The following is a 25228-nucleotide window of genomic DNA, read 5'->3' on the forward strand; positions in this document are numbered from 1 at the left end:
ATAACTGCATTGAAAGTTGCTAACATTCCTGCCAAGTGCCACATACTGTTTTCTGTCTTGTCTTTCTAAATCCTGATTTTGAGCCAAAATCAATGGCAGAAAGAAATTGCCCATTGCCTGGCTGGGAAACGTTTCTGACAGTCTGTGTGTGCTGCTTTCACATGAACAGAGGAACACACACATGTTAAGTTTAGCTGATTGCAACCCATAAATATAGCACTATGCTAAGAGGTGAGCTGCAGCTGACCTACAAGGTGATCACTGAGACTGCAAAAGAACCTTTTTTGATGCTTTTTGTTTTCTGTTTCAAAATGCATTTTAAGGCTGCATGTAGTGTATTTCTATGGAAGAGACCAGATTCTTGACTTCACATGGGTGATGAGGAAGGGGATGGAAAATAACACACAGAAGAGACTTTTTGCAGCTGTCCTCAGCCACCTGACAACCCAGCAACTGGTGGCAGGGTCAGTACGCAATTGCAGTCAAGGGGCCTTTTGCAGCAATGAGCTCACACAGCAGAGTGCAGTGCTTGAGCATCTTCCCTGAATAGTCTCACTAACCTTCTTGCAAATATTCCTCAGAAAATGCATCTACGGAAGTTAACTCATTTTCACCAGCACATTTCCTTGCAGCCGTGTTTTGTCGCCTCCCATCAGTATCAGTGCCCCTCCCCACACAAGGGATGGAGAGGGCACAGTGACACTAAGTACCTGCAGAGCAGGAGGTGTTCATAAGGTTCAGCTAGTGGGAGAGCCAGCCTGACGATAATGCATTCCACACACTCATCCCTTACCATTAATCAGTATTAACTGGGAAGGGGCCTCCCACAGAGGCACCAACCCATGCTTTTTTTTTATTTTATTTTTGCAACCTCCACCAAAATATTGTACTAATTGATAGAGATTTTCAAAGCCATGGGTCTTAACAGGAATTTCACGCCTAAAGCTCCCAGTCAGCTTTGAAAAATTTCAACTGTTGGATTTTTTTTTCTCTTCTGCTTTATAACATATGCAAAGCTGAGCCATAATGTTTCCAAAATCCTCTGGATTAAGCTGAAAAGCAGGTGGGGAAGGCTGGTGCACGAAAAGTCTCCTGATGCAAAATCCTCTACCAGCAGTAAAAGCTGCAGAGTAGAAGCAGCATCAGCCAAGGAGGGTGGGGGGCTCTGCCAAGGGGCCCCCACCACCCCCACAGTTCAGGGACTCCCAGCAGAAAGCCAAATCAAAGCCATTCCGGAGGTGAGGGGTTTCATTCCCCCTCATATACACAGGAGGTAGCTGCAAAAGCTGAGTCTTCCAAATGGCCATGCCAGCTCGTTCACCAGAAAAGCCCCAAAAAATTCATCATAGGGACAGTGAATAAAGATAAGTTGAATGGCATATTCTAACACAAGACCCTTGGTTAAAGGGTGCAAGTCTGAAAGTACTTTCAGAAAAAGAAAATCTGCACCTTAGTGAAAAGTCACAAATACTTGATTATATTATACATGTTTTCTGTATATTTTGTGGATGGACTTTACATGATGCTCATTAGGTTCTCTTAGCTCACAAACAGTGGACCCCAGAATCAAAATAACAGTTTTAAGGCAACAGCTCATGTCCCTGTACAAGCAAGAGGCCCTCTGCCTCAAAGGATTAAACCTCACAGATAGAGGAGGATGTATAGGAAATTCACATGCTTACATCAGTGGTGTATAGCATGCACATGCAGAAGACCTGTTTAAATTCATTAAAATTAGGACTCCATTGCTGGTAACACAGAAAGGAGGGTAAGAGCTATACGGTCACAAAAAAAAAATAATCCACAATTAAAATAAACCATCATTTCTAGAGTCAGGCAACAGATTTACACAATTTATAAACTTCTCTTCACTTTCTCCTAGAATCAACATCTTGTGAGTAAGGATAACTGTAGGCACAGAAAAGATACTTGGGTAGCTGAGTAAGAATAGCTACAGGTGTCATGTGTACATGAAAAAGGGAAAAGTTGTTGGAAGGAAAAGACTGTTTTGCCAAGTGCTGCTGGGAAGTGTTTGTTACAGTCAGAAAGTTAAGCGTATGTTAACGACGAAAGAAAGAAATTGTATTTTTAGAATTTGCATGATGGACTTGTTCATAGGAAGTACAGTCTGTTTCACGGAGCCTCACGTACTGCACAACAGCCGAATTATCTTAATGGGGGGCAAAGTGACAGAGGAGATGGATGCCTTCCCCTTGAGTCATTCTCTGATAAAGACACATCGCTTAGCTGCAAGATGACAACCTATATGTTCAAAGTGACAAATCATTTAATTAAAATTTACAAGCGGTTAAATACTGTTTGACCCAAATGGAGGCAGTTACCATGAATCAATTTTGGAGGAGGAACTCGACTTTTCAGCAAATCGATAGCTCACAGCTACAGTACCTGGACAGTCTCTACATTTCTTATGTGTGGAGAGTCATTTTGCTGGCTGCTGTAGAGTCTCGTTCAGAAAAGATCTCAATCAAGTTGAAAAGTAGTAACAATTTTACTTAGGCAGTGTTTGAACACTCTCAGGTTTCATGAATAGTTAATGTCATGTCAAGTGTTCAAGAAAAACGCTCTTGTATCTTAAGAGCAAATAGCTCAGATTTTGATGAGTTACGTTTTTTCATTGCATATACAGGCCAGTGGAAATTGCAATCATCTTTCATGAAAAGGCTCAGCAGTTTTTTATTATAGGAAAGTCAGGGTGGCCATTGCATTTACTAACTAATGTAGTAAATGTAAAATTGCCAGGGTAACATGCTTTCTTATTTATGCTGCTGAGCACATAATGTGCTGGTAGTTTCATGGAAATATATATAAGAGGAATTTCACATGCCAGCAAGCTGTAGATCTCTTTTATGTATATGACGTATCCAGAGTCCTCCTATTTGAGATGTACCCCATTACAAAGAACAAGATTAAGCAGTATTGACATACAAGACAAACTTGAGAAATAATACTGGTCTAGTCAGTTATAATCCAAGGTGGCACCACAAATTAACTCTTCTGGAAGTTGTAAACAGTTCAACTTTGTTATTTATTTCATCCACCACCTTATTATAATAAAAGCACTATTGATGTTTAGTTGATTGGCTATTAGTGTGGTTCACAGTCAACTTCCATGGATTGCTTTTTTTAATATACCTATAAAACCAAAGCAGTATATACACTATGCAAAGACATGCTTGAGAAAATCAGCAGAATAGCTGAATAAAAAAACGCATTTTTAGAAATCGTCTGACAACCACCTCACTGGAAGATTTGTTTAAAGGTTGTCAGCTCCTCCAGCAAAAAGTTCCTTTCTCATACACAGTCACCAAAAAAAGGCAAGAAATCATGTACTAACCTGCTTAACTCAATATCCTTTGTCAAGATCAGAAGAATGATGTTGAAACTGTCCAGAAACTGTAAAGTTCAGTGTAAAAAATTATCATTCACAATGCTGTATGACATTGCCTCAATGTAGCAGAACCAACAAAATCTTCATGATATATGAGAACTATCAAAGGTTGCCACTGAATACATAGATTTAATATGCTGCTTAATTCAAGAGCTTATTTACAATGTCACACTTCATTTTGAGGAAAATGATTCTGACAACCGATCATTTAAAATATAGAAAGAATGTTTTACAAAAGGTCAGAAGTACAAATATTTTACATATTAACTACTAATAAATTGGTTTCCTCTAAAAGTTGGAAGGATCAGCAAATGTCTTCAAAGCTATTTACGATATTCCAGTACAAGACCCAACCTCTAATTACCAATGTAAGTCATAAATAATTGTCAAGTATGCAGATGAGACAAAAATTCTATCAAATTAAAGTAATTAGCTCCCAAGTCAAATCTTTCTGTCACATTAAAATGCTTTTCCTTTTCTCAGATGTGACACTTAAAATGAGGGCAACATTGTCAGAGAAGCAGTTATTGTAGGCTGCCAAAATTATGTGCGTAAGTACCTGAAAGCACAAGCCACACATATTATTTTCAAAACAACCTGTTTTTCTCAGCAATTGACTTTATCACTCCATAGTTTTGTTAGAGTATCACATTTCTGAATTGGGCAAATTTATCAAACTTGACCCTTTGCAAGTGACTCAAAAGTTACATACTTTGGAAATCTGAGCATGGTTATCTGTCATGGAGAGCCACAGTTCTTGGTTCTTCTTGGTTCTTCTTCATTGAAGAACCTATCTAGACCTCATGGTTTGGGATACAACACAGGGATGGGGAATGGGAATGGTTCGCTGGCTTGCTTGTTCCAGTGTTTTCCCTAGTGATTTTCTAGTCATCTTCTCAATGGCCCCTTACCCAAAGCTGTGTTTACCATATCCAGTGGAAGATCATGACCCATTCTCCTCCATTTAATTTTGGGCTTCCATGCAGAATCCAATGTCAGCCTGTTCTAGACCTGATGTCTTTCCCTCTGTGTATTTTTTTTATTCAATTTTAAGCTAAGCAAGAGATGACTATTTTTCTTGTTATTGACACAGATGCTAGCAAAATCCGGGCTAGGTGTGTGCTGTAGATATGTAGGTAAGAAGGTAGTTCCAGCCTTGAACACATCACATCCAAAACCAGCAGTATGAGCAGAAAACTGCATAATATAATGAAATTATTTAATTATTTATTTTTTCTTTTCCTACAAGTTTCCCTTAAAATGGTCCCTTTCTATTGCTATTCCCCTCTACATCTACAGCTGTGGCTATGCCACATCTTCCAGACAAGACAAAAGGGTTTAGACTCAAAAATACAAGCTGGTTTTGTGCCAAGAGCAATGCAGGTGAAGCATGCCTCACATACATGGGAAGGAAGGGTTTTGAAGGGGCGAGAGACACTTTAGTAAGATCTGTAGTTGAAAGCCATAGTGTGCCTCTTATGACACAGAAATGTGTTGTACTTATCACGTTAGCAAGCACATCTGTCTGCTAAGTACTTCTGCCAAATAAGTAAGAACTTCTAACTTCTGGATAATCAAAAATATGTGTGCCAAATTTTAGAACATTTTTGAAAATCTAAAATAGTCTAAAAAATGAAAGTTTCAAATAGAAAACCTGTCAAAAAAAATACTAGACATATGCACTTCAGAAACGGTGTGTACATCACACTGCAGATATACAAAAACTCATCTTTCTAGAAGCAAAGCTTGGAAGATGAATGTGACATCCATATTTAGTCACCATAGTGTAGCCAGGTAACCATGCCCATCATATAAGCATATAGTACATGGGACCTCCAATTGACTAATATGATAAGATTTCACATATATAAGTTCAACAGAAATTAGTTCTGATATAAAGTATAAATAAGCATTTTAAAGTAATGAAGTGTTTCAGTAGCTACATCTTTTAGAATATTGATCTAAAGGTGATTTCATGGTTCACTCTCAACAGAAGAACTTCTTTCCTCTTTTCTATAAATTTTGTGTTTTTCCATATGTAAACTCAGAAAAAAATGTTTTTCTCGCCAAATCTGGGGCAAGAAGGGCAGTCTGGGAGTTGTACATTTGTCTGGTGGATTACAGTTTAAGATATACAATAATTAAGAATAGCCCCAATCCAGTATCCATTCAGAACTTGTGTCTGAGTCCATGTATGTCTCAGGACTTTGATACCTTTACTGAGATCTTGGGAAATATGTTGAATTGTAGAACAGCCCAGGTGGGAAGGGACCTCAGAAGATCACCTGGCCCAAAATTTCGTGGGAAGTTGAACTAGAGGCTGTTGTCAATCCTGTTTGCAGTTACCATGCACCATCCCATAGAAATACAATGCAAAGTATTCTTGTGTCTGACTGCTCAGACTCTGGTGCACAGTGACGCAGTACCTGCCTACAGACACGTAACTAGCACATTTTAAATATGGGGTCATTATTTTTTACCATACCCTTTCCTATCAGAACTACAGACGATATTTATGATGATAATATGTTATTCTGGGCAATGAACAGTATTCTTGTAAACGGGCACAAACACAAGCAGCATTTCCTGGCTTTGCTGACTACACTGGTGTTATGAAATTAGTTTTCTGCTGATAGATAATAGGATGCAGTATGCTGTGCTCTACAGTTTACACAATTCTGTAATGAGGCATTGCCTTTCTTTTACAAAGCATTGGTAAATCTGAAATCCAATAGAAAAAAAATTCAGTAGCGTCCAATTCTCAGTTCAAGGAATTAATGCTTAAGCCAGGAAATTCAGGAGGCTTCAGATGACTATAGAAATGTCTTCATAGTGAAACTCGGGATTTTTTTCTTTAGGCTGTTTCTTTCTTTTTTTTTTTTTTCTGGCAATGACCACAAGGTCAGGCGCCCCAGCGTGCATCACTAAATGGAAGAGGCTGGTTACACAGAACAGCCCATCTATTTACGCAAAAAGATGTAACACTGTTATCTATTGCAATGTTATCTATCAGCCAGGTTACACAGATGTTATAATTTTTATTTCAGTACTATGCAATTGTGTTCCAGCCTACTAAGCACAGTATTAATCGAAACATCTGCAATTAGGCTAAAGTTCAGAGTTTTCAGCAGGGAGGGGGTGGATTTTGGGTTTGGTTTTGGTTTTTTGCCTAGAGGTGCTTACAGACTGCATTTCTGAAGCCAGCCTTGTCGCTTTGGCTGCATAACTAATGTAGGGAGACAGCAATATGATAATCTTCCTTGACTTTTGTTAGAATTTTGACTTGGAATTTTCGCTATTTCATGTAATATTTTTGTTAAATAGGTCTTATTTTGCTAATGAAATCCTAGATAGTATTTCTGGCTCATTAATACACTGCAGTAGATCATATAAGTCTGACTATCCAGCTATGCTAGGTTTGCATTTATTCAACTTTTCTCATATATGTTCCAAAGAGGCAGAGTGGATCTGATTCCAGAAAGCACTCTTTGCTTGGCCTTTGGGCAAAGTAATAACTTTTATTTGAAGGCAAAGTTATTTGAGTCACTGAAGATAACCTTACCAAAGAGATTACTGCTGCAATAAAGCATGAAATAATATTCCAAAAAATCTTTACTTTTTTTTAATAATCCTTGGGTAAATTATTTTTAGCACATCTAAAGAAGGAGAGGAAAGCTTGGCAAACTAAAAGAAAACGGAAATCAGGTTTTATTTCAAGCCATAGAAACAACAGTGCCCTTTAACTTATTAATAGTTCTAATGTGGGAACATTAGTGATAATTATAGCCCTTCAGGGTCTGATCCTACAAAGAAATGGGTTAAAACTGCAAGTTTTTGTAAAGTGTTTGAACCTGTTGTTGTTCCTATTATGCAAAAAGAAAGAAGAGAAAGAGGAAGGAGACTAGAAGGCGGTGCTTACTCTAACAGAGTGAAACCATACACGAGTGGTGCCTGTGGAAACAGGGCAGTGAGATCCAGGAGACAGAGCTCATCCAAAGATAAATTTATCCTAGGAGAAAGAAAATTCCTACCCATTCAGAAGTGCAACTGTAGAGAAACCTTCCACTGATTGCTCCCAGTGGAAGACAAGCAACTGCTTTTAAGATAGATCTTAAGATATTTATGAGGGAAATCACAAGACACAATGCAACAGCAGAGCTGGGTTTGATAAGCCAAGAGGCATATGCTAATTATAGGTTCCACAGCTGCATTCATTTTTCTACAAGAATTAAAGATCTGTTTAAAGTTTTCTGTGCAGTTTGCATACAATGGGCATGTCCTTAAGCCATCAGAAAGAACTGAGAGCCAATTTCCAGGAGAGGGAAATGGAGCTGCAGCCTGTGCTATGGACTGGGGAGTTGCCTCCATGAGCTGCTGCTGAGGTACCTGATCTTTGTCTCTGCCATGAGCCACCCTCCCTGTTGGAGGTAGCTGTTGTTCCTTTCTAGTACCTGTTATATCCCCAGTTCCAAAATGAAATTGTTTCAATCACTGCTAATTATGATGCTTTCCTGGATTATTATTTTGAAAAGCCCAAAGAGAACATCTAAAAAGGTCGTTTCCCACAGGCAAGAGAGGGGGTGTCTACTGTTATTCTTGACAGATATTTGTACACACTGCTCTTAAAACTCTGCAATGATGCAGAGTCCTCATCCTTTCCGTGCAACCCAGGGCTAAGTTTGCCTTTATAATTATTCTGGGTCCTACCTACTGCAGGTCAGACCTGTTGATCTTGTTCTACCTGCTACACACACAAGCAGATCGTTCCCTTACCTTCTCCAGGGGCAATCCTTATGTGTATCCCATGGTTGTTATTAGGACACCCTCTCCCCCTTGGGTTTTGAACTGTCCTGCTGTTCCAAGCTTTCCTCCTAGGTGACATGTTCTCGTTGATCTTCTCTAGGCTGTTCAAGCCAGTCTGTGCATCTCCCAGAGTGACCCATCCACACCAGACACAGCCCTCCCATGCTGAGGAGAGCAGCAGAACTACCTCGTAGGCTGCATTTCTATTTACACACCCCAGAAACATATTTCTCCTTTCACAGTAAGATAGCATGGATCATCCAATGTAATCACAGAGGCTTTTCTAAGGAATTATCGCAGAGTCAATTCTTGTTCTTCCAGTACATGTGCAGCTGGCTATTTTTGTTAACGAACAGAATTTTTTTGGCCTTATTGAATTGAATTATATTTTTTTCTGGTCAAAAGATTTCTCTTAGTCACTAAGTTTATTTTGAATTTTAATCTGCCCTCTGAAATGCGTGCAGCTCCTTCTCACTACACCACATCCAGTTTTGAGGTTCTTGCATTAAAATCTCAGCTGGAGTCACCTTGGGACGGTCCCTGTATTGCATGTCAGTCCTAGAAGTCTTGGGGAAGATGGTTTGGGATTGTCAGTGGCTTGGTGCACAATGCTGTTTGTTCTGAACAGCTATGTTCAGGCTCAGTCTGCTTTGACACACAGCGAGATGTCTGTTCAGTGCCATCGATTATGTGCTCTGCTTTACTCCCTGGACAAGGCACTTGGCTGATTTCTCCTGTCTCCTTTAGTGGCTAAAAGCAGGGATAAGGTGGTGATCCAGTTAAGCACTGGGTTCATCCCAGGACTGAGACTGATATCTCTTCCATCTGTTAAAAGTCCTCTCGGACCTCTGAGGCTGCTACACACCTACAGTTCTGAACTTCCTGAAAGATACTTTATTTGTTCGATTATGACTGTATTTCTCATCTGTACAAAGAAATTTGAGATAACTTGAGCATAAAGAATGATATATAAAGCCAAATTTTATTCCATTCCCTCACAGTAATTTTCCTCATAAATACTTCTTAGAATAATAAAATATTCCCTGCAGTAGAAAGGAGGTATGTCAGCACTGTACTATTTTATCCTGTTAAACACTAAGGCACTCTGTGTTCAGTGCCTGCTTCATTTATCCTATTAATGTATTAGCAAGATTCTTTTCATTGGCATTATTTAATGGAAGTGGGTTTTTATTTGATATGATCAAATTTATCTGTCTAAATGAAATTCCATTAAAGATACACCATACAACAATGCATAAGTGCTTAAAATTGTTTTTGTTTTTTTGCAGCTGCAACAAAAGCGTGTCTGCACTACCCAAAAGATTAGAGTGAGCCTGCTTTGTCTGAGCACCACTGTTTTTCTGATTTTATGATACCCAGAGACATTTGCTTGAAGAAATAACTTGACAGACAGCAGCATGTGGGGAAACTATTATTTACACTGATTATCTACAAAACAGGCTTTTGTGTTAGGGCTGCTGTTGTTAAGAGTTTCTCCAAATCACCATTGCCCGTTTTTCATGTGTTACCTGAATCCATTGTAGATTCAGAAATATGGAGTAGCAAAAACAGTGTGTGCCTGGCTCCCACTGAAAAGCCCACACTTCAAGCACTACTGAGTAGGAACAACAGCAAGACCATATAATTAGAGTGAGCAATAACTACAGGGATTTTTAGGTACCACTGTGTGATAATTGCCTGTAAATGGGGACTTTTCTATTGGCAACCACATGCTAAAATTTAAAATGCAAGTTTGGAAACAAATCACACATAAGCAATAAAGTTTTAACAATACCTTTTCATTGTGAAAACAGTAGCAATATAAAGTGCTTGCATTCAAATGTATTCAAATGCAGTAGTTTGGGTAGTATCATGGTTTTTTAACAATTCAGTGGTGTACATATACTGAATGAATAAAAAATGTTAATAGGTTCTGTAGGTTTCTATCATGTCACTAATAATTAGATGCTGAAGTCCTTCAAAAAGCACACGTTGACACAGAGGACCACAGTGATTCCTTTGGCCTGTGAAGTAAAAACATCCAGAATCATGGGTTTTGAGTTTTTCGGATCTTCTCCCTCACTGCAAGATATCCCATGTGCCTCCCTTCTTGGATAGGATTTTTTTTCTGATATCTTAAATACTCTATAACAATAGCATCCACTTAATTAGAATTAAAAGGTTCTAATTAAATTAGAATTAAAATCTTACCCTCTTTCTCAATTAAGTTACCCAAATTTTGCCAATCCGTCTGTACCTTTATATATGATCAAATTACCGTGATTTTTAAAAGTATAAATTAGCTGGAAAGATTACTTACCATTTATAAGTTTGAAAAATTAGAGATGTTTGTTTCTCTAAAATAACATCCCTTCTTTTTTCTACATTAAATATTTTGCTGTGAACAATATCTATCAGATTTAAACCTGGATTTCTATGAGAAGAGTCAATGACAATTTGGAAAAGAAAACATTAGAGTTTGGAAGAAAAATACAATTTCAGGGTTCCATTAGTCAGGAGAGCTTTTGAAAGTGGGTTTTTCATCAAAGAGAGGCTGCTGAGAGGTGGCTGACCTGGGCAGGTCTTAAGGAAGTGAAACTGGGGAAAAGCAAACAGGAGACGGCAAAAACCTTAGAGGTAACTCAATTCAACGACCCCTTGGCACCATCACCGCCCATGGAGCGTAGCTGCTTCTTGCTGCTGCCCACCAAAGCCATTCCCAGCCCAGAACCATATTTCCAAATGCAACTCTGCCAAATTGATGGCTAGATCTTAACTGCATCCTCCAGCCTGAGCATAGGATGCTCTCCGTAGAAACAAGAGCAATTCTGTTTGCAAGATAACACGTTGCTGGTGAGTCAACCTAAGGGGGTCAGAGGTGCTTCCATATACATTCTATATATGTTGAGATGCCTGCACCAAGTATTTTTGAGGAGTTGCTGACTTTGGAAATGCTTTGTTCCAGAGAGTTATTTGAGAACAGAAATTAAGACACTTAAAAACCTTTTGCACATAGTTAACAACCTTCATCAGTTATGGTCTTGCTTTCTCTATAATCTTAATGAAATGCAGCTGTTAAGTACTCACTAAGTAGGTCTAGTTTGAACAACTGCAAAATGTGTCTGGCATGCCCCATCACATTAATAAGCAAGCAAAAATCATCTTGCTTAAAGTTTACATTACTGTGTGTATTTTTAGCTGGTTTTAAATTAGTACTTTGCTGTTTACAATATTTAGCACAAGTTATTTGTCGGTGTGTGAGTGAGTGGAACAGAAAGGGCGACTGACTATTGCGGAGGGCAGGGAGGAAGCGTGTTTCTTTTGCTGCCTCCTTGGATGTCTGTTTCCACAGCCAGGGATCCCAAATTCCCAGGTAAAGATCCCCAAAATTAGGAAATTACAACGCTGGGTGGCTGAGTTAGTTTTCATGTTTTGATTGCTTGACTTCCTTTTTAGTCCTGAAAATATTGTATTTTATATTTTAACTCAGTCAGAACCAGTGTAAAGAACCAGTTTTGAATTAGATACAGAGCATGGCACAACTGGGCTCTTTATGACTGCAACAAGAAATGCTACTTTCTTATTTTCTGTGCATACACAGATATACGTGCAAACACACACAGTGATAATATTTCACTTTAAAACACTGCTGGTGGCATATCTATCTCAAGTATTTAAAATATAAGCTTTAATATTTTAGTGCAACAAATAGTTGGGTTTTGCTTCTGCAGTTATAGCAATAATCTTTTATTCTCTGTATTCCTATTTTAAGACTCAAAAAATGTTACATTATTCATTTAAATTAGAAATAAGAAACAAGTCAGCATAAGCCATTCATTTTACAGTCTCTGCATCTCACAGCAGCCTTGTGTGAATGCCAATGAGAAGGACCTGACAATACCCCTCTCTTATCCATTCCATCGAACTACTGGGGGAGCTCATCTTCCGAATCTTCCTGCCAACACTCACATTTCAGAGAATGACAAAGCCACTCTTTTAAGAACCTCACAGGTTTTGGCTATATCCTCTACAGCTCTGTCTTAGAATCAGCTGAAGGAGTTGCATAAATCCATCCAGGCTGAGTTAGCTCATGGACAACTTTTGCAATATTTCCTGTCTCCTTTCTCAAGGATTTTCAGATATATTTGTCTCAGTAGTGCTGAGTGACTCCTAGCTAGAAATTATAGAAAAGCAAAATTCTACCCAAAATTACACCCACGTAACACAGTGAATGGCTGCACAGGCATTAACAGAGCAAAATCTGGCTGTTCCCTATACTAATGTATTTGATATAGATGACTGTATGGAGGTGGTGTCGCACTGGCACGTTCCTCCCTTGTTCCCAACGTAATCCTTGTCCTTATGGCTTCGTGAGCAAGGACTGGGGAGACAAATGAGCACTGCACACAGGCGAGGACATGTCCAGTGGTGTTGAGCTTCCTCATCTAACAGTTTGTCATACTCAGTAAAAATGTTTTTCAGTGCCTCGTGTGCCATCACGTAAAAAGTGTTTCACTTTTCTGAAAGTTAGGGCTGCACAGCTCTTCTCTGATTTCTTCACTTGACTTTCTTTTCTGGAATAAGCAAAACATTTTGACCCTAAAGTGTATGCCATTATTTAAAATATAAGCATTTTGCATTTCAAATGCATTCTGGGGATGTTGGGCTGGGCAGTGCTGTATGTTTTTCTCTCATTAAAAGGAATTTCAGTGATTCGTACCAGTAACAGAAGAACATCAGACAGGAGAGGACTTTCTGAGTCACCATGTCCAGCTCCCAGCTACCACAGAAATGGTCCAAATGCATTTCAACATTACTCAAATTATCAGCATTTTCCAAGTGTTATTATCATGGTCAAAGCTCTGTTTAATCAAAGTCTCCATCTGGCACACACTTCAAAAGGGCCTCCTCATTCAGATTTATCTATTTAACTTCACTAGTGAATTTTCCATCGCTGTAAATTTCCTGTCTCGGGCACTTAGCCTTGAGGATGATTGCATTTGCATAAGACTAAACAAATTGGTATCTTCGCTGATTCATTTTTACACAAGATTTTAAGGTTTTATTCTCCCAAGGTCAAGCTTTCTACAGTCCTGCCTGGCTTCCAAGGCACAGAGTGAGGTTTCTCTTCTTGACAAACTTTCCTTTGGTCAAAACACTCGTAAGCCTGTTCTAGTGTTCTCCAAGCAGATTACCTCTCCTATCACAAGCCATTGCTTTCTAATTCAGTCTTTTATAGACTGTCGACCCACTCCTCCAAAGCCATAAATCCTCAGCTAACTTCACATGTAACAATATTTAGAGATGTTATCTGTAGGACTCAACTGAGCCTTCAGAGTCCCATTATCTTACAATCTTTTCTTTTAAAAAACTATTTCTGACAGCCCAGTCTTTTTCATCTCTTTTTTCTTACTGCTTTGACCTTGAGTTAGTTTATTCCTTCCTTCTCTGTATATTTTAAATGTTGCACAAAAACCTATTTATTAAGGCTTTCCTATAATAAATCATTAACCTGAATATAGTTAAATGAAATGCTCATTAACATCTCTTTGCATAATCCATTTAACAGAATTAGTCTTGCTTATTCAGACAACCTAGAGAGGTCCATGCTTTTGTCTACAAGGCATCAGCATTAAAGCTTATAATTATTTCTGGTTAATACAGTGCTTGGCGTTAGGAAATGTTGGTTTGCACATTACAGCATAGTACTTTTCCTAATCTCTTGTATTAATTAGAGATACTGATATAATATTACTTTGTTCCTTTCTATTCACCACTAGGAGAGACGTCTGAATATAATCCTATCTGCGCTAAGAGCGCGCTTAAATATTTTCACAACTGCTAACATTAGTATTATGTAGAATAATCACTAAATTAGAAAAAAGGAGAGCTTGATAAGGGCACGTGGACCTCAGGGGCGCGCACAAAGGGACCTTGGCCAGTGGTCGTGCTCTGACAGCAATGCGGGACACAGTGAGTGCTGACCTTAGCAAGGGTTTCTCCTTTAGCAGAAGTGTGACAGCATGTAAATGACTCTCAGATGTTAGATGTGGTCTTGTCAAAAGTGAGAAATGGACCAGCTTTTGTTAATAACTAATAACACAGGGAGTTACAAAGCAAAGCGGGGAATGGAAGCAGAAACTTTCTCCGTGTGTCTCTGCCCCTGGTGCAACAAGAGCAATGGTCGTACAGATTTACTGATAATTTTAATGTATTAAGGGAGATTAGACACACCTCATAATGCTTATGAGGATGCAGTGCAATATGTGCACACAAAATCCGTTCCTGTTACCTACTGCTGGATGTCAATATTGAGGGCTGCTGCCAGCGGGCAGGTGGTGACTGCAGATCCCAAGGCACACACGACTCCCCACAGAGCTCTGCAGGACAAGAACTATCTTCTGGGAGATGGCATGGACAGGGACCTGCCAAACCCCACTGGGTCCCTTCACAGCTCTTCAGCGATGCTGCCATGTGCTCAGCTCAGCTTGACACCCTGCCCCTACTTTACTAGACCAGGGACCACAGACAAGGAGTCTCTCCCCTAGAAATTTTATAACCGTTTCCTCTAGTCATACATGGATGGCAACCAATGCCTTGAGTTAAACATGGTAACACCCAAACATTGCTATTGGGCCCACCAGCACTCAGTCACCCTGCTGCCAGGCACAGGGCTTCACTTGTCAATTAGCAAGAAAGTAAGCTATTGACCCTCAGTCACTGAAGTTGATATATTTTAAAGTTATTGCATCTTCTAAATCCTAGGTCATTTTATATTTCAAACATCAGACTTTTCATCAACCTCATTTTAATCTTTCTCTAGATAGAAATTCGCTGTCTTTTAAGGTACCACTACCACAGCTCTGAACTGAATTTGCACAGCGAGATCAGCACAAGGGGAGGCAAACAATTTGACCTTGGTTTCTATTTCAGATAGTTACTGAGACATTGTTCTGGATGAGAATCTTTAGCCAGATAAATACCTCTCTGCAGGCCAACCACTGTTCTCCTTCCCCCCTCTGTGTACCAAAAGGTTCACCCGCTGTAAAATCAGTTATAAACAGTGCTCTGTTATAATGGTGGTGATGGGTATTATGGAGATGCCCAGGATATCTGCAGATGTAATCAGGGAGTCAAATAATTCATGCTTTTATTTAATACCTAATCATACATGCCTCCACCATTATCTCACTCTACAAATATTAAGACTGCAAATGTGTGTGTCCGTATAAAACAATTACATTCAATGCTAAGATCTTAGTGGGGGAAAAAAAGCAGCTGTAAGTTTCATGCTATTTTCAAACATTTAAACCTTTTCATTCATTCCTAAACTAAGGGTTTTAGTCTGATATAGCAAACCTTCAAAAAAAGCCCTATGAAAATTAACCAGTCCAAGTACAAAATGACCTTGCCTAGAATTACACAGCGATGACAATGAAAGCAAGAACTACTTAGCACTTATAAAAAATAATTTTCCATTCTAGAATAATAACTAAGCAGACCATACTAAGAATCTTTAATTTTTAAAATTAATATTGTTCACATTTTAAAGTTTGTGAAACATCACAAAAGATGTACAGAATTTTGTTAATATTTGGAAACAGAATTTTCTTTTCCCAGCAAAGCAGTCAGGTAGCCACAGGAAAAGTTAATCAAAATACTGAGGTGAAAAAGAAAAGGATAGCAGAAGCTTATTAATTTTTAAGAATTTTTAAGACCCAAGCGTGACATTATAAACTGTATGCCATCCAGTAGACTTACCGTGACGTTGCACCTGATGCAACCCATTTGCCACTAAGAGTGAGAGGAAGATCTGCTTATAAGTTCACTTTGGAGACTACAAACACTTGGAGATTTCCAGAAGTTGGACTGAAGTTAAGAGACACAATGATCTGTCAAGACTTTTGGAATCAACAAGTCACCATCCATTGTACCTGAGGCAACCGAGTGTTCCCCAGCTGAACGCATAGGCAGCACCCTGCCCATTTCTGCCAGCCAAGCTGCCCAAAGGGTGCTCTAATTCGGGCTGCTAATTATAAAAGAAGACCATTAAGGCAAGCTGAAGAGTTGTCAGGCTTTTTCTACCGACCGATGAATTAAAGGGTTGAAGACCAGCACCTGAACGGCTGGTCTTGGGCAGGCGTACGGCAAATGTTTTCTAGCTACCGGTTCCAGTTTGAATTAACATAGCATGGCTATTTAAACCTGCAGTACACAGTTCCAAAAAAGGCCCTTAAAGCCAGTTTCTGATCAGTTTGCCTGTTGGTGCGCCATGGATTTTGGGGACATTTCCACAATGACAGCAATATCTTTGTTCAGGGGAACTCTTGGGGCCATGTGGACGCAAATATGAATAGCTCCAGGTTTATTTTGGTTTTCTATAGCAAATGTCACTGCAGGTCTCATGAATGGAAATATACCCAGCAGGTACTAATCAGCAGACCCTAATGTCAGAAGGCTTGCACCAGTTTGCCCTCTTGAAAGGAGTCTGAGGAAATGGATCCAGTATTAGAGGGGCTGGAGACCAATTTTAAATTTCTGCTTAAGCTCTTTCAGAGCTTCAGTCCCAGTGAACCTGGAAGCCACAGAGCACAGCTGGATTTCATTCTTTATTGTAATGCCAAAGACAGGTTTAAAGAAACTAGGAGAGCTTATTAAATGATTTTTGAACTGAAATCTTGTTTGTCAGACCCAGCCATAGCATCAACACCCCAGCTCCTCAGAGGGGGTGAGGTGTGGGACAGGGTGGAGTTGAACAGGGCTAATATATCACCCATGGATCAACAAAACCAGCCTCTGCACTTGTTTGACCTCCCTGTACTATGCAAACTCAGCCTTTGGGGCAATTTATTCAAACCCAGCAGAGTCCAGTCACTTAACCTGGTCCAGATTTGCTTCTTCTTCAGGTTTCTTTCATATCAAATTCTCCTGGTTAGCCAGCTTTGTGAACCATAACTCTTTTCTATTATCTACTCAAGTCTATGTATTTTTCCCCCATTAATTCACCTAGTACCTTTGTGCTGAAACAATCCAGATATGATTTAATAAGCTTTAGAAAGATAGTATTGGTTCATATGCAGGAAATCAGATTTACATAATTTTCCACTCGCTTTTATAGCCACCGTAGTTCAAATTATCTTTACGTTAGGGAAACTCTTTTAATATGATAAAATGAAATACCACCTACGCTATGCTTCAGCTTGCTAGCCTGGTTTTTGTAATAAATTAAATGTTGATTTGTCATACTGACTTATCACAGAAAGTTCCTTTTTAATGAGGAGAGTGCCCTGTCCTGCGGTTAGTCATGGTTATAAGTCACTAAACTAAGCTTCAAAATCAAACTTTGTGTTGTAATTTTTTTTTTTATTACCTGAACCTTTCTGCCTGGGGGGGAATTGAATGATTTTTGTTTTTGTCACATACTCTGCGCCTAATAAAATGTCATACATTGAAAATGGACCCGGTAGCACATACCTCAGGTTTCTGTATAGAAAGCAAAGTGATGTTTATGTTTCAGTGTTCAGACTGAACTGAACATCCTGCACATACCACCAAGCAAGGTCCTGCTCTCCTCCCTAGGGTCCATCCTGCCCACACCATGCAACCCTCCTGGACAGCCCAGCAGCATGGATCATGTCAGCCATCAGGGATGCTTTATTCCTCCTCCTCTTCTCTGCCCAAAAGGGAAGCACGTGAGGATTTGGTGAAGTTTGTTTACTCTGAAGCACTGTGTGTGCCATACCCTGGTGTCTCCCTGCCAGAGGTGGACTTGGCACTGGCAAGGGGCAGCAGTGCTGTCAGAGGTGGCTTGGTCCTGGGCAAGGCGGTGGGACAAGCTTTGGCTTGGCCCCAGGGAAATTGTCTTCTGCACTATTGGTACCTCTTCTATGTAGCTGTCTTCCATGTACCTGCAGAGTAGATCTGTTGGCTGAAGTCTCCGCTTCAGACTATCTCTTGGTGTTCTTGGTCCAGGTAGCCCAGTGCCTTGAGGACACCTTGGGACAGCAATGTAATAGGGTGAAAGGAGAGATCTTGCAGAAAAGGCAGGATCCTCCATGTGGTTTCCAACTCCCTATCAACCCTGGGTTCTGGGGTGACCTCTCCTCTTTGTTCACACATGGCTTACATGTTTTTCAAAGTAACTATGTTGGTGGTTTCTCCCTTTTGCAGCCAAGCCTTTGGGTTGAACATCCCCAGCTCACTCAAGATGGGTTATCAGGAATGAGCTTGGAAATTTCTGTTCCCCTCCTGCCTTTCTGACACCTCTGTCCTCTGCCAGGAAAAGGCCTTGAGCACCAGGACATGGGCTCCAAGCTGGCTCAGTCTTGCTCCATGTTTCTGGCAGACATTGGGTCAATCTAGCCAAAAAAACAAATCTGCTACTTGCATCTAAATGAAGTGCCATTGACAGAAGCGATGCCTGCTTGTAGAAATGGCACTGGATACAAGTGTTGCAAAGATATTATGTTTTAGAATTAGCTATATTATATGCATATAGCCTGGAAAGCAAAGCCTTTGATACCAGTGTTCAACCAAAGAGCACAGGATGCTGTGTACATCTATAAGAGGTTGGGGTTTCATGCATCATATAAAAGAAAAATATTTGGTTTCAGAGAATATTGCAGAGAAGTCTGTGGGCCAAAGTGAGCCTAGAGTGTTTTAGCAGCCGAACATCCCAATTGCATCATCCTGACAGCTTCAGTTTGGTGCAGCATGAGGTAACAGATCCTTTTCCTTCCTCCTGTCTGTGACTTTTCAAGAACAAAATTGTTGGTTTCTGCCCAGGTCCATTCCCACGCCACAGGCGGGATAGCCAGCAGATGCTCAAAACTGCTGCAAATTATTGTCTCCTCACTTGTTTCTTGACACTGTTATTTTAACTGTAATATTTACTTAGGAATTTGAGAAAGGCTTTGTATTAAAGCAAGTAAATGCAATTTCTTCAGAGAGACTGAAAATAAATATGAATCTCTTTGGCTAAGCAAAATTGTCAACCTTTGGCTTCTAAAGTCAGGGAAAAAATGAGTTGTTTTCCAACAGAGCTAAATATATTCACCTCTCATTGATTTCAGTGGAGATCTTAATGCTCAGTAACTTAAAAACAGATAAATTATTCAGATGTTTAAACATGAAGTGCTCATCTCATATTAAGTACTCACGTTTTTAAATGCTTGCCTTAATAATGATTTATCCTCCATAAAACAAGAAGTAATATTCACTGAGCGGTGTAGCAGGAGGGCTTGGCCGCCTTTGCAGCATTGTCTCCAGTTTTCAGAAGAATGCTTTTGCTGCCCTACTAGTTATCTTAGAAGAATTAATGAAAATTAAGAACATGGGGGTCTACGAGTGGAAATTTTCACTTAACCCCTTTTTCTTCTCTTTGCAGCTCCCAGCACAGCCCAGTATGGGATCACTGGTGACGCCGAAGTCCTCTTCTCCTGCTGGTACCTTGTGTTGACACTGTCCTCTCTCACCAGCATATTCTACCTGAAGAACATCATTCTGCACTAAGTGTAAAGACCCATAAAAGGCTTTTAAGGATTCTCTGAAAGTGCTGATGACTGGATCCAATCTGGTAGAGTTTGTTAAAAGCAGCGTGGGATATAATCAGCAGTGCTTACATGGGGATGATCGCCTTCTGTAGAATTGCTCATTATGTAAATACTTTAATTCTACTCCTTTTTTTGATTAGCTGCATTACCTTGTGAAGCAGTACACATTGTCCTTTTTTAAGACGTGAAAGCTCTGAAATTACTTTTAGAGGATATTAATTGTGATTTCATGTTTGTAATCTACAAGTTTTCAAAAGCATTCAGTCATGGTCTGCTGAGTTGCAGACCGTAGTTTACAAAAAAAAAAAAATATATTGCAGTAAAAATGTGCTTCTTTAAGGCTGCAATACAAATATTCAGTTCCCTTCTTAAATAGCATTCTATCCACATTTACACAGAAACATTTTTTCTTTTTTGATAAAAAAAATTAAATAATATTGCCTTCAAAGTATTTCTTCAAAATATTACACATATCTAGATTTTCTTCTAGCATGATATTCAGGTTTCAAGAATGAGCCTTGTACTATAACTGCATTGTGCAGTACTGCTTTCTGTTTTCTTTCCTTTTTCCTGCAAATTCAGCATGGGTGTGCCTTCATAAAACACTATCCTCTTCCTCTCCCACAAATCTGGAATGTGTTTTGGGAAATGCTAAAGCATCCTTTTGAGCAATCTCTAGCTGAGGACAAAGGTGCTACTGGCTAAAAGGAAAACCTCCTCTCCCATCTCCAGGGGGTCATCAGACTGCTTCAGACTTAGGATAGCACCAACTCCTTTTTAAGTTTTCCATCGACCACCACTAACCAGTAGGCAATCTCCGTAAAAAGTAGTTTTCCCATTACAAAACAGAACAGAAATTATTTTGAGACATCTTTTGAATGTAGAAACATTTCCCTTAGTCATTCTAAATCAAAATTCCTAAATGGCTGTAAATGTGAGAAGCTGAATAGTCCCTTTTGTATTACTGGCAAAAAAACTATGTGAATTGGTATTTTTCTTGCACTTAATTTTGTACTGGTTTGGCTAATTTAGCAATGATAAAGGATGCTTTTAAATAATAGATATCTGAAAATACATTAAGTATCAAGAAGAATTTTATATATATACATATATATATAAAATACATATATATATTAAAATGAGGTTGCTCCAATAACTGTACTGAAGTGCATGTTGCCATCCATGATAGAATCATCTTTACAGACAGGACTTCATTACCGATGTACTAATATCTTGCCACAGTTAAGTCCTCATACACTATTTCCTAGTACTGCAGTCTATCAAGATAACACTCTCATTTCACTCAGTGAAGGATCAAGTTTCAAAATAGCATATAATTCTACTAACTTTTTTTTTAAACAGCCCTGGACAGCATTAACACAAAACATTGCTCACAGTTTACAGCTGAATTTAAAAATGCCATCTGTGTAAATTGCTGGGACATGACTACGGCCAACAGCCCTTGAATACAAGATCCCCTCGTGACCCCAGTAGATCTTGACTTGCTTACAAAATGACTATTGATGACAAGAATAATAAAACCATTATTATTCCCCTGTTTCGTATATGAACTCCAGTAGGCAACACAGTTATTATACTACAACATTTTTTCTCCTAACAATAGTTTTTTGTAGCGACCGATACCAGATGAGCACTGTGCATACTCAGCAGTTCTAAGTTCAGTTTACAGATACTCCACATTTTGAAAAGGCAGACACTGAGTTTCACTAGTCTCAATATATACTATCCCATGCTAACATGTAGACAGAATATGCAGTGAATCTGTTGTAGTTACTGATAAAGAGTATAAACAGAAATATGTTGACTCCAAAATATGGCAATAAAATGTCCTGGGTCACTCTGTGTATGTTCAGTGACAGATCGTACTATTTCTATCTTATTATTTACAGTTGTGTTCTAAGCAGTTACTATTTTCAGAAATGTGGCACTTTTTAAAACCTTGAATAACATGACAAAATTAATTCTTTAAGGAAATAGTATGAAAGCAATTCAAGTTATACTATACACAGTCCTGATATTCTGATCTCTCTTGTATTGCAGCTTTAAAGTGCTATATTTTAGAATCCATTTGCTAGAAACAGTGGTGCTGCAGAAAGTGTCATGTCAGTACAGTTTTATGAAGAAAGAAAAAAGGATATGCATAGCCCAACTCATACGCCTTGTCTCACATAAAATTGAGATATGGTTCTATACTGTGGCTGGATCAAATTCTATATTTCGATGATGTATTTCATTTCAGTGATTCCTGATATCTGGATCCTTATATTTCCAGCAACAGAATAGAATGAACAGCAGCTTTATTAAATACCAAAAAAAAAAAAAAAATTACGTATTGACTGTTTGCATTCGTACCAGGTAGAGCCACTGGACAACATGGACAAGATATTCAGTCCCATCTCTGAATTTTCACTTAAATTTGGGGGGGCATAATTATTGTCAAGTCAAAAAAGAAAAGAAAAGAAAAAAACCAACCACAAAGATTTCTAGGTGCCAATGGCATTTCCTTAGATGAAATAGTTATTTAATATCAGTCAGACCTGCGTGTTCAGCAGTGGACATATGTGTGTGTGTGCGTGTGTGCAAAGCGCAGTGCGAAGCGTGCCGGGACTGCGCACACGCTGCCGTGTGCCCTCGGTGTCTGTAGGGTTAGTCTCCTGAAGGCTGCTTGTGAGACCCTGCCACTCAGCCCTCCAGTCCTACAAAGAGATACTTTATGCACCGATTAATTCAACAGATAGAGTACGTAGAGTCAAATGACCTTAATTTTTGCAGGATGGGAGCCGTAGGTGGTGATGATCAAATAAAGAAACTTGGTTCTCGGTTAATCTGTTCCATGCGGTAAACTGGTAATTGTACAGATTGGGACTTATTGGGACGTTCTTCCAAAACGGACAGTGCAGACTGCTGCAAATTGAACACAACATTTTACAAAATCTACCCACCCTTTAAATTGTGGGGTGCATTTGCTTTAGGCAACTGTTCGAAGGTATGTTCTATGCTTCTTCAAAGGATTAACCCATACTGTTCATATCTGTCGGGCAAATATTATTATATTTATTCCCATCTTTCAAACGTGAAAAATAAATGGCTTAGCTCCAAGCAGTATAACTGGATATTTATATCAAGATTCTTGTCCACATTGGAAGCCCCAAAGTCTGTAACACTGTAAGTTCCTACTTGTGCAATAACTCAGGTCTGCAGTTACCATTGCATCGGTGACATACATAGAAGCAATGATGCTCTAATTATACAGTTGCTGATCGTGATATTATACTAATACTGAATTAAAAGATGTCTCACAACTTCTTGAACAAATGCAGTTTCTCAAGGGTTTATAACTTGGCAGGAAACGTGTCCTTCATAGCTAGACAGCTTTTTTTAAACTTTTCAATATATATATTTTTTTTTAGAAACTATGCTGTTTTTAAGACACAGAAGTGTTAAAAACCATCACCAGTACAAGCTGCTTTTTTGCACATTTTTCAGAGCTAGCATTCTACACAAACAATGGTAAATGTTATGCCTACCAAAATCTCCACTTAGTCCACATAACTGTGTTAAAAAGAATGTGTATACCAAAATATGTATTTACATGGGTAAACAATATGCCTTAAAGACTAAATATGCATTTACTTCTATGACTGGATCAGACTTGTGCCCAGTCTGGAGGTAAATAATACATATTCCATAACCTGCCATGGAAGGTTTTATTTCTTTGGAGAAAAAAAGAAAAAGAAAAAATAAGTGTTTCTTTTAAACGAGTGAAATAATTTTAAAATTCTTGCATAAACTGACATATGTGAGGAAGTTTAGGAAAAGGATAAATTTTTGCCTGACACTTTAGCACTGGCAGTGCATCGCCTTGCTCGCAAGGTTTGCCATAGGGGCTGGCAGCGCCACGGTGCTGCCAAAGGCTCGTTACATCCCCTTCCACATCCCCTTGTACGCTTAACTCCCTCGGGTGGCCCCAAGCCAGGGCGGAGTGAGGTGCCTGGGTGCCCCCTCCTCCCGCAGCACTGCAGGAAGGGGGGCCACACACACCCATGCCCCTCCGGCCACACTGCAGCTTGCAACACAAAATTCTTTAGAACAAGAAAATCATGAAAAAAATAATCTTAAAAAACAGTGGTTTGAAATTCTCCATTCAGCCTTAATATTGAGACTAGATAAATAAGTATTGACACTGAAGGGAGGAATGACTTCCAATTTGACTGACTTTAAGCAGTACCATTGCACATGCAGGGATGCTGCAAACACACTTAGTTTGGGTTGGTTCTGGTTTTCAGTCCTATTTTATGTTGCTCTGCTGAGCACTGAGGGCAAGGGAGGGAATTTATTCTGTGATCAGAAAAGCCCATAGCATAACTGAAAACAGCCAGATCAAGGCAATGGCACAAGGGTCTCAGGGTAATTTGGAAGGGATTCTCAATAAATCCTGCTCCAAAAATTTTTTATCAGCAAGGGTAGGGAGATTTTTACCAGGACACCTTCAGCGCTGAGCACATACTTATTTGTTCTTATCACTTTCTGCACACTTTATGCCTAATTCATGAAGAGCTCAAAGGTTCCTTTATATTAGAAAATTCCTTTGTTAAAAAAATGTAGAGATCATAGAATCATAGAATGTCCTGAGTTGGAATCAGCATATTTGCCACTTTCCTTAATGTCAGTTTTCAGTCAATCATATTTCAAGGTGTATTAAGATTTCCCATCACTTGGTAGGGTGTAACTCTGTATCATAGGACAAGCTGTGGGGCCAAATTCCCAGCCTGCTCTGGCTGCTTCATTCTTGTCTCAAACGGAGCTGCACTGTGGCCGTGAGCTCTCTGCACAGGAGGGCTCCTGTGCTGGGGGGGCTGCTGCATGATGCATAATGGTCATCAGCTGCTCTGCGTCACCTACATGCTGCTGTCTCGGTAACTCCTGGCTGCCAGAATTATCCCTGAGGGTTTGCTTTAATTTACGCCACCAGACATCCCAGTGCCTGGGGAAATGCAGGAGAGATCTTTTCCTTTGCTCTCATTCCAGACTCGGTTCTCCCACATGATGAACTTTGAACCCAACTGCAAACAGCAATGAAAAATAGCACAGCTGAAAGTCATTTTACTTGCAGTCCCTTTCATTGCCTCAGCCCCTGGGGCAGCTGGACAGCAGGTAAACCTTAGCCCCCATTAGCAGAATAAATTGTGTTTCTGCAGTGAGCCAGAATTTAAAGATGGGGGAGGAGGAGACAGTAGAGTGCTGCTCTGGCCACTACGGCCACAGGAATTTCCCCTTTTATCTGCCAAATATGAAAGTGCTCATTATTCCTCCACCACCCGTTTCTTTTTAGGCTGCCAGATTAAAGCAAAAAATGCCTGTAATGAAGATATATATTATCTTTGGTATCTAGAGGGCAAAATCTGTTCTCTCCTAATGCACATCCATCCTTCTCTTTATTATT

The 25228-nt window shown here is 39.4% G+C and overlaps 1 protein-coding gene across 1 annotated transcript in view; it reads left to right on the top strand.

Moving 5' to 3' along the window:
• Positions 1 to 23898, top strand: part of NEGR1 (neuronal growth regulator 1) — a 312227-nt gene extending 288329 nt beyond the window's left edge. Inside the window, exon 7 of the mRNA XM_064454830.1 lies at positions 19599 to 23898. Coding sequence (XP_064310900.1) covers positions 19599 to 19723 — 125 coding nt within the window. The 3' untranslated portion in view covers positions 19724 to 23898. The remainder of the gene's footprint in view (positions 1 to 19598) is intronic.
• The last annotated feature ends 1330 nt before the right edge of the window (positions 23899 to 25228 follow it).

The sequence above is a fragment of the Phalacrocorax carbo genome, chromosome 6, assembly GCF_963921805.1.
Source record: "Phalacrocorax carbo chromosome 6, bPhaCar2.1, whole genome shotgun sequence".
Classification (NCBI taxonomy): domain Eukaryota; kingdom Metazoa; phylum Chordata; class Aves; order Suliformes; family Phalacrocoracidae; genus Phalacrocorax; species Phalacrocorax carbo.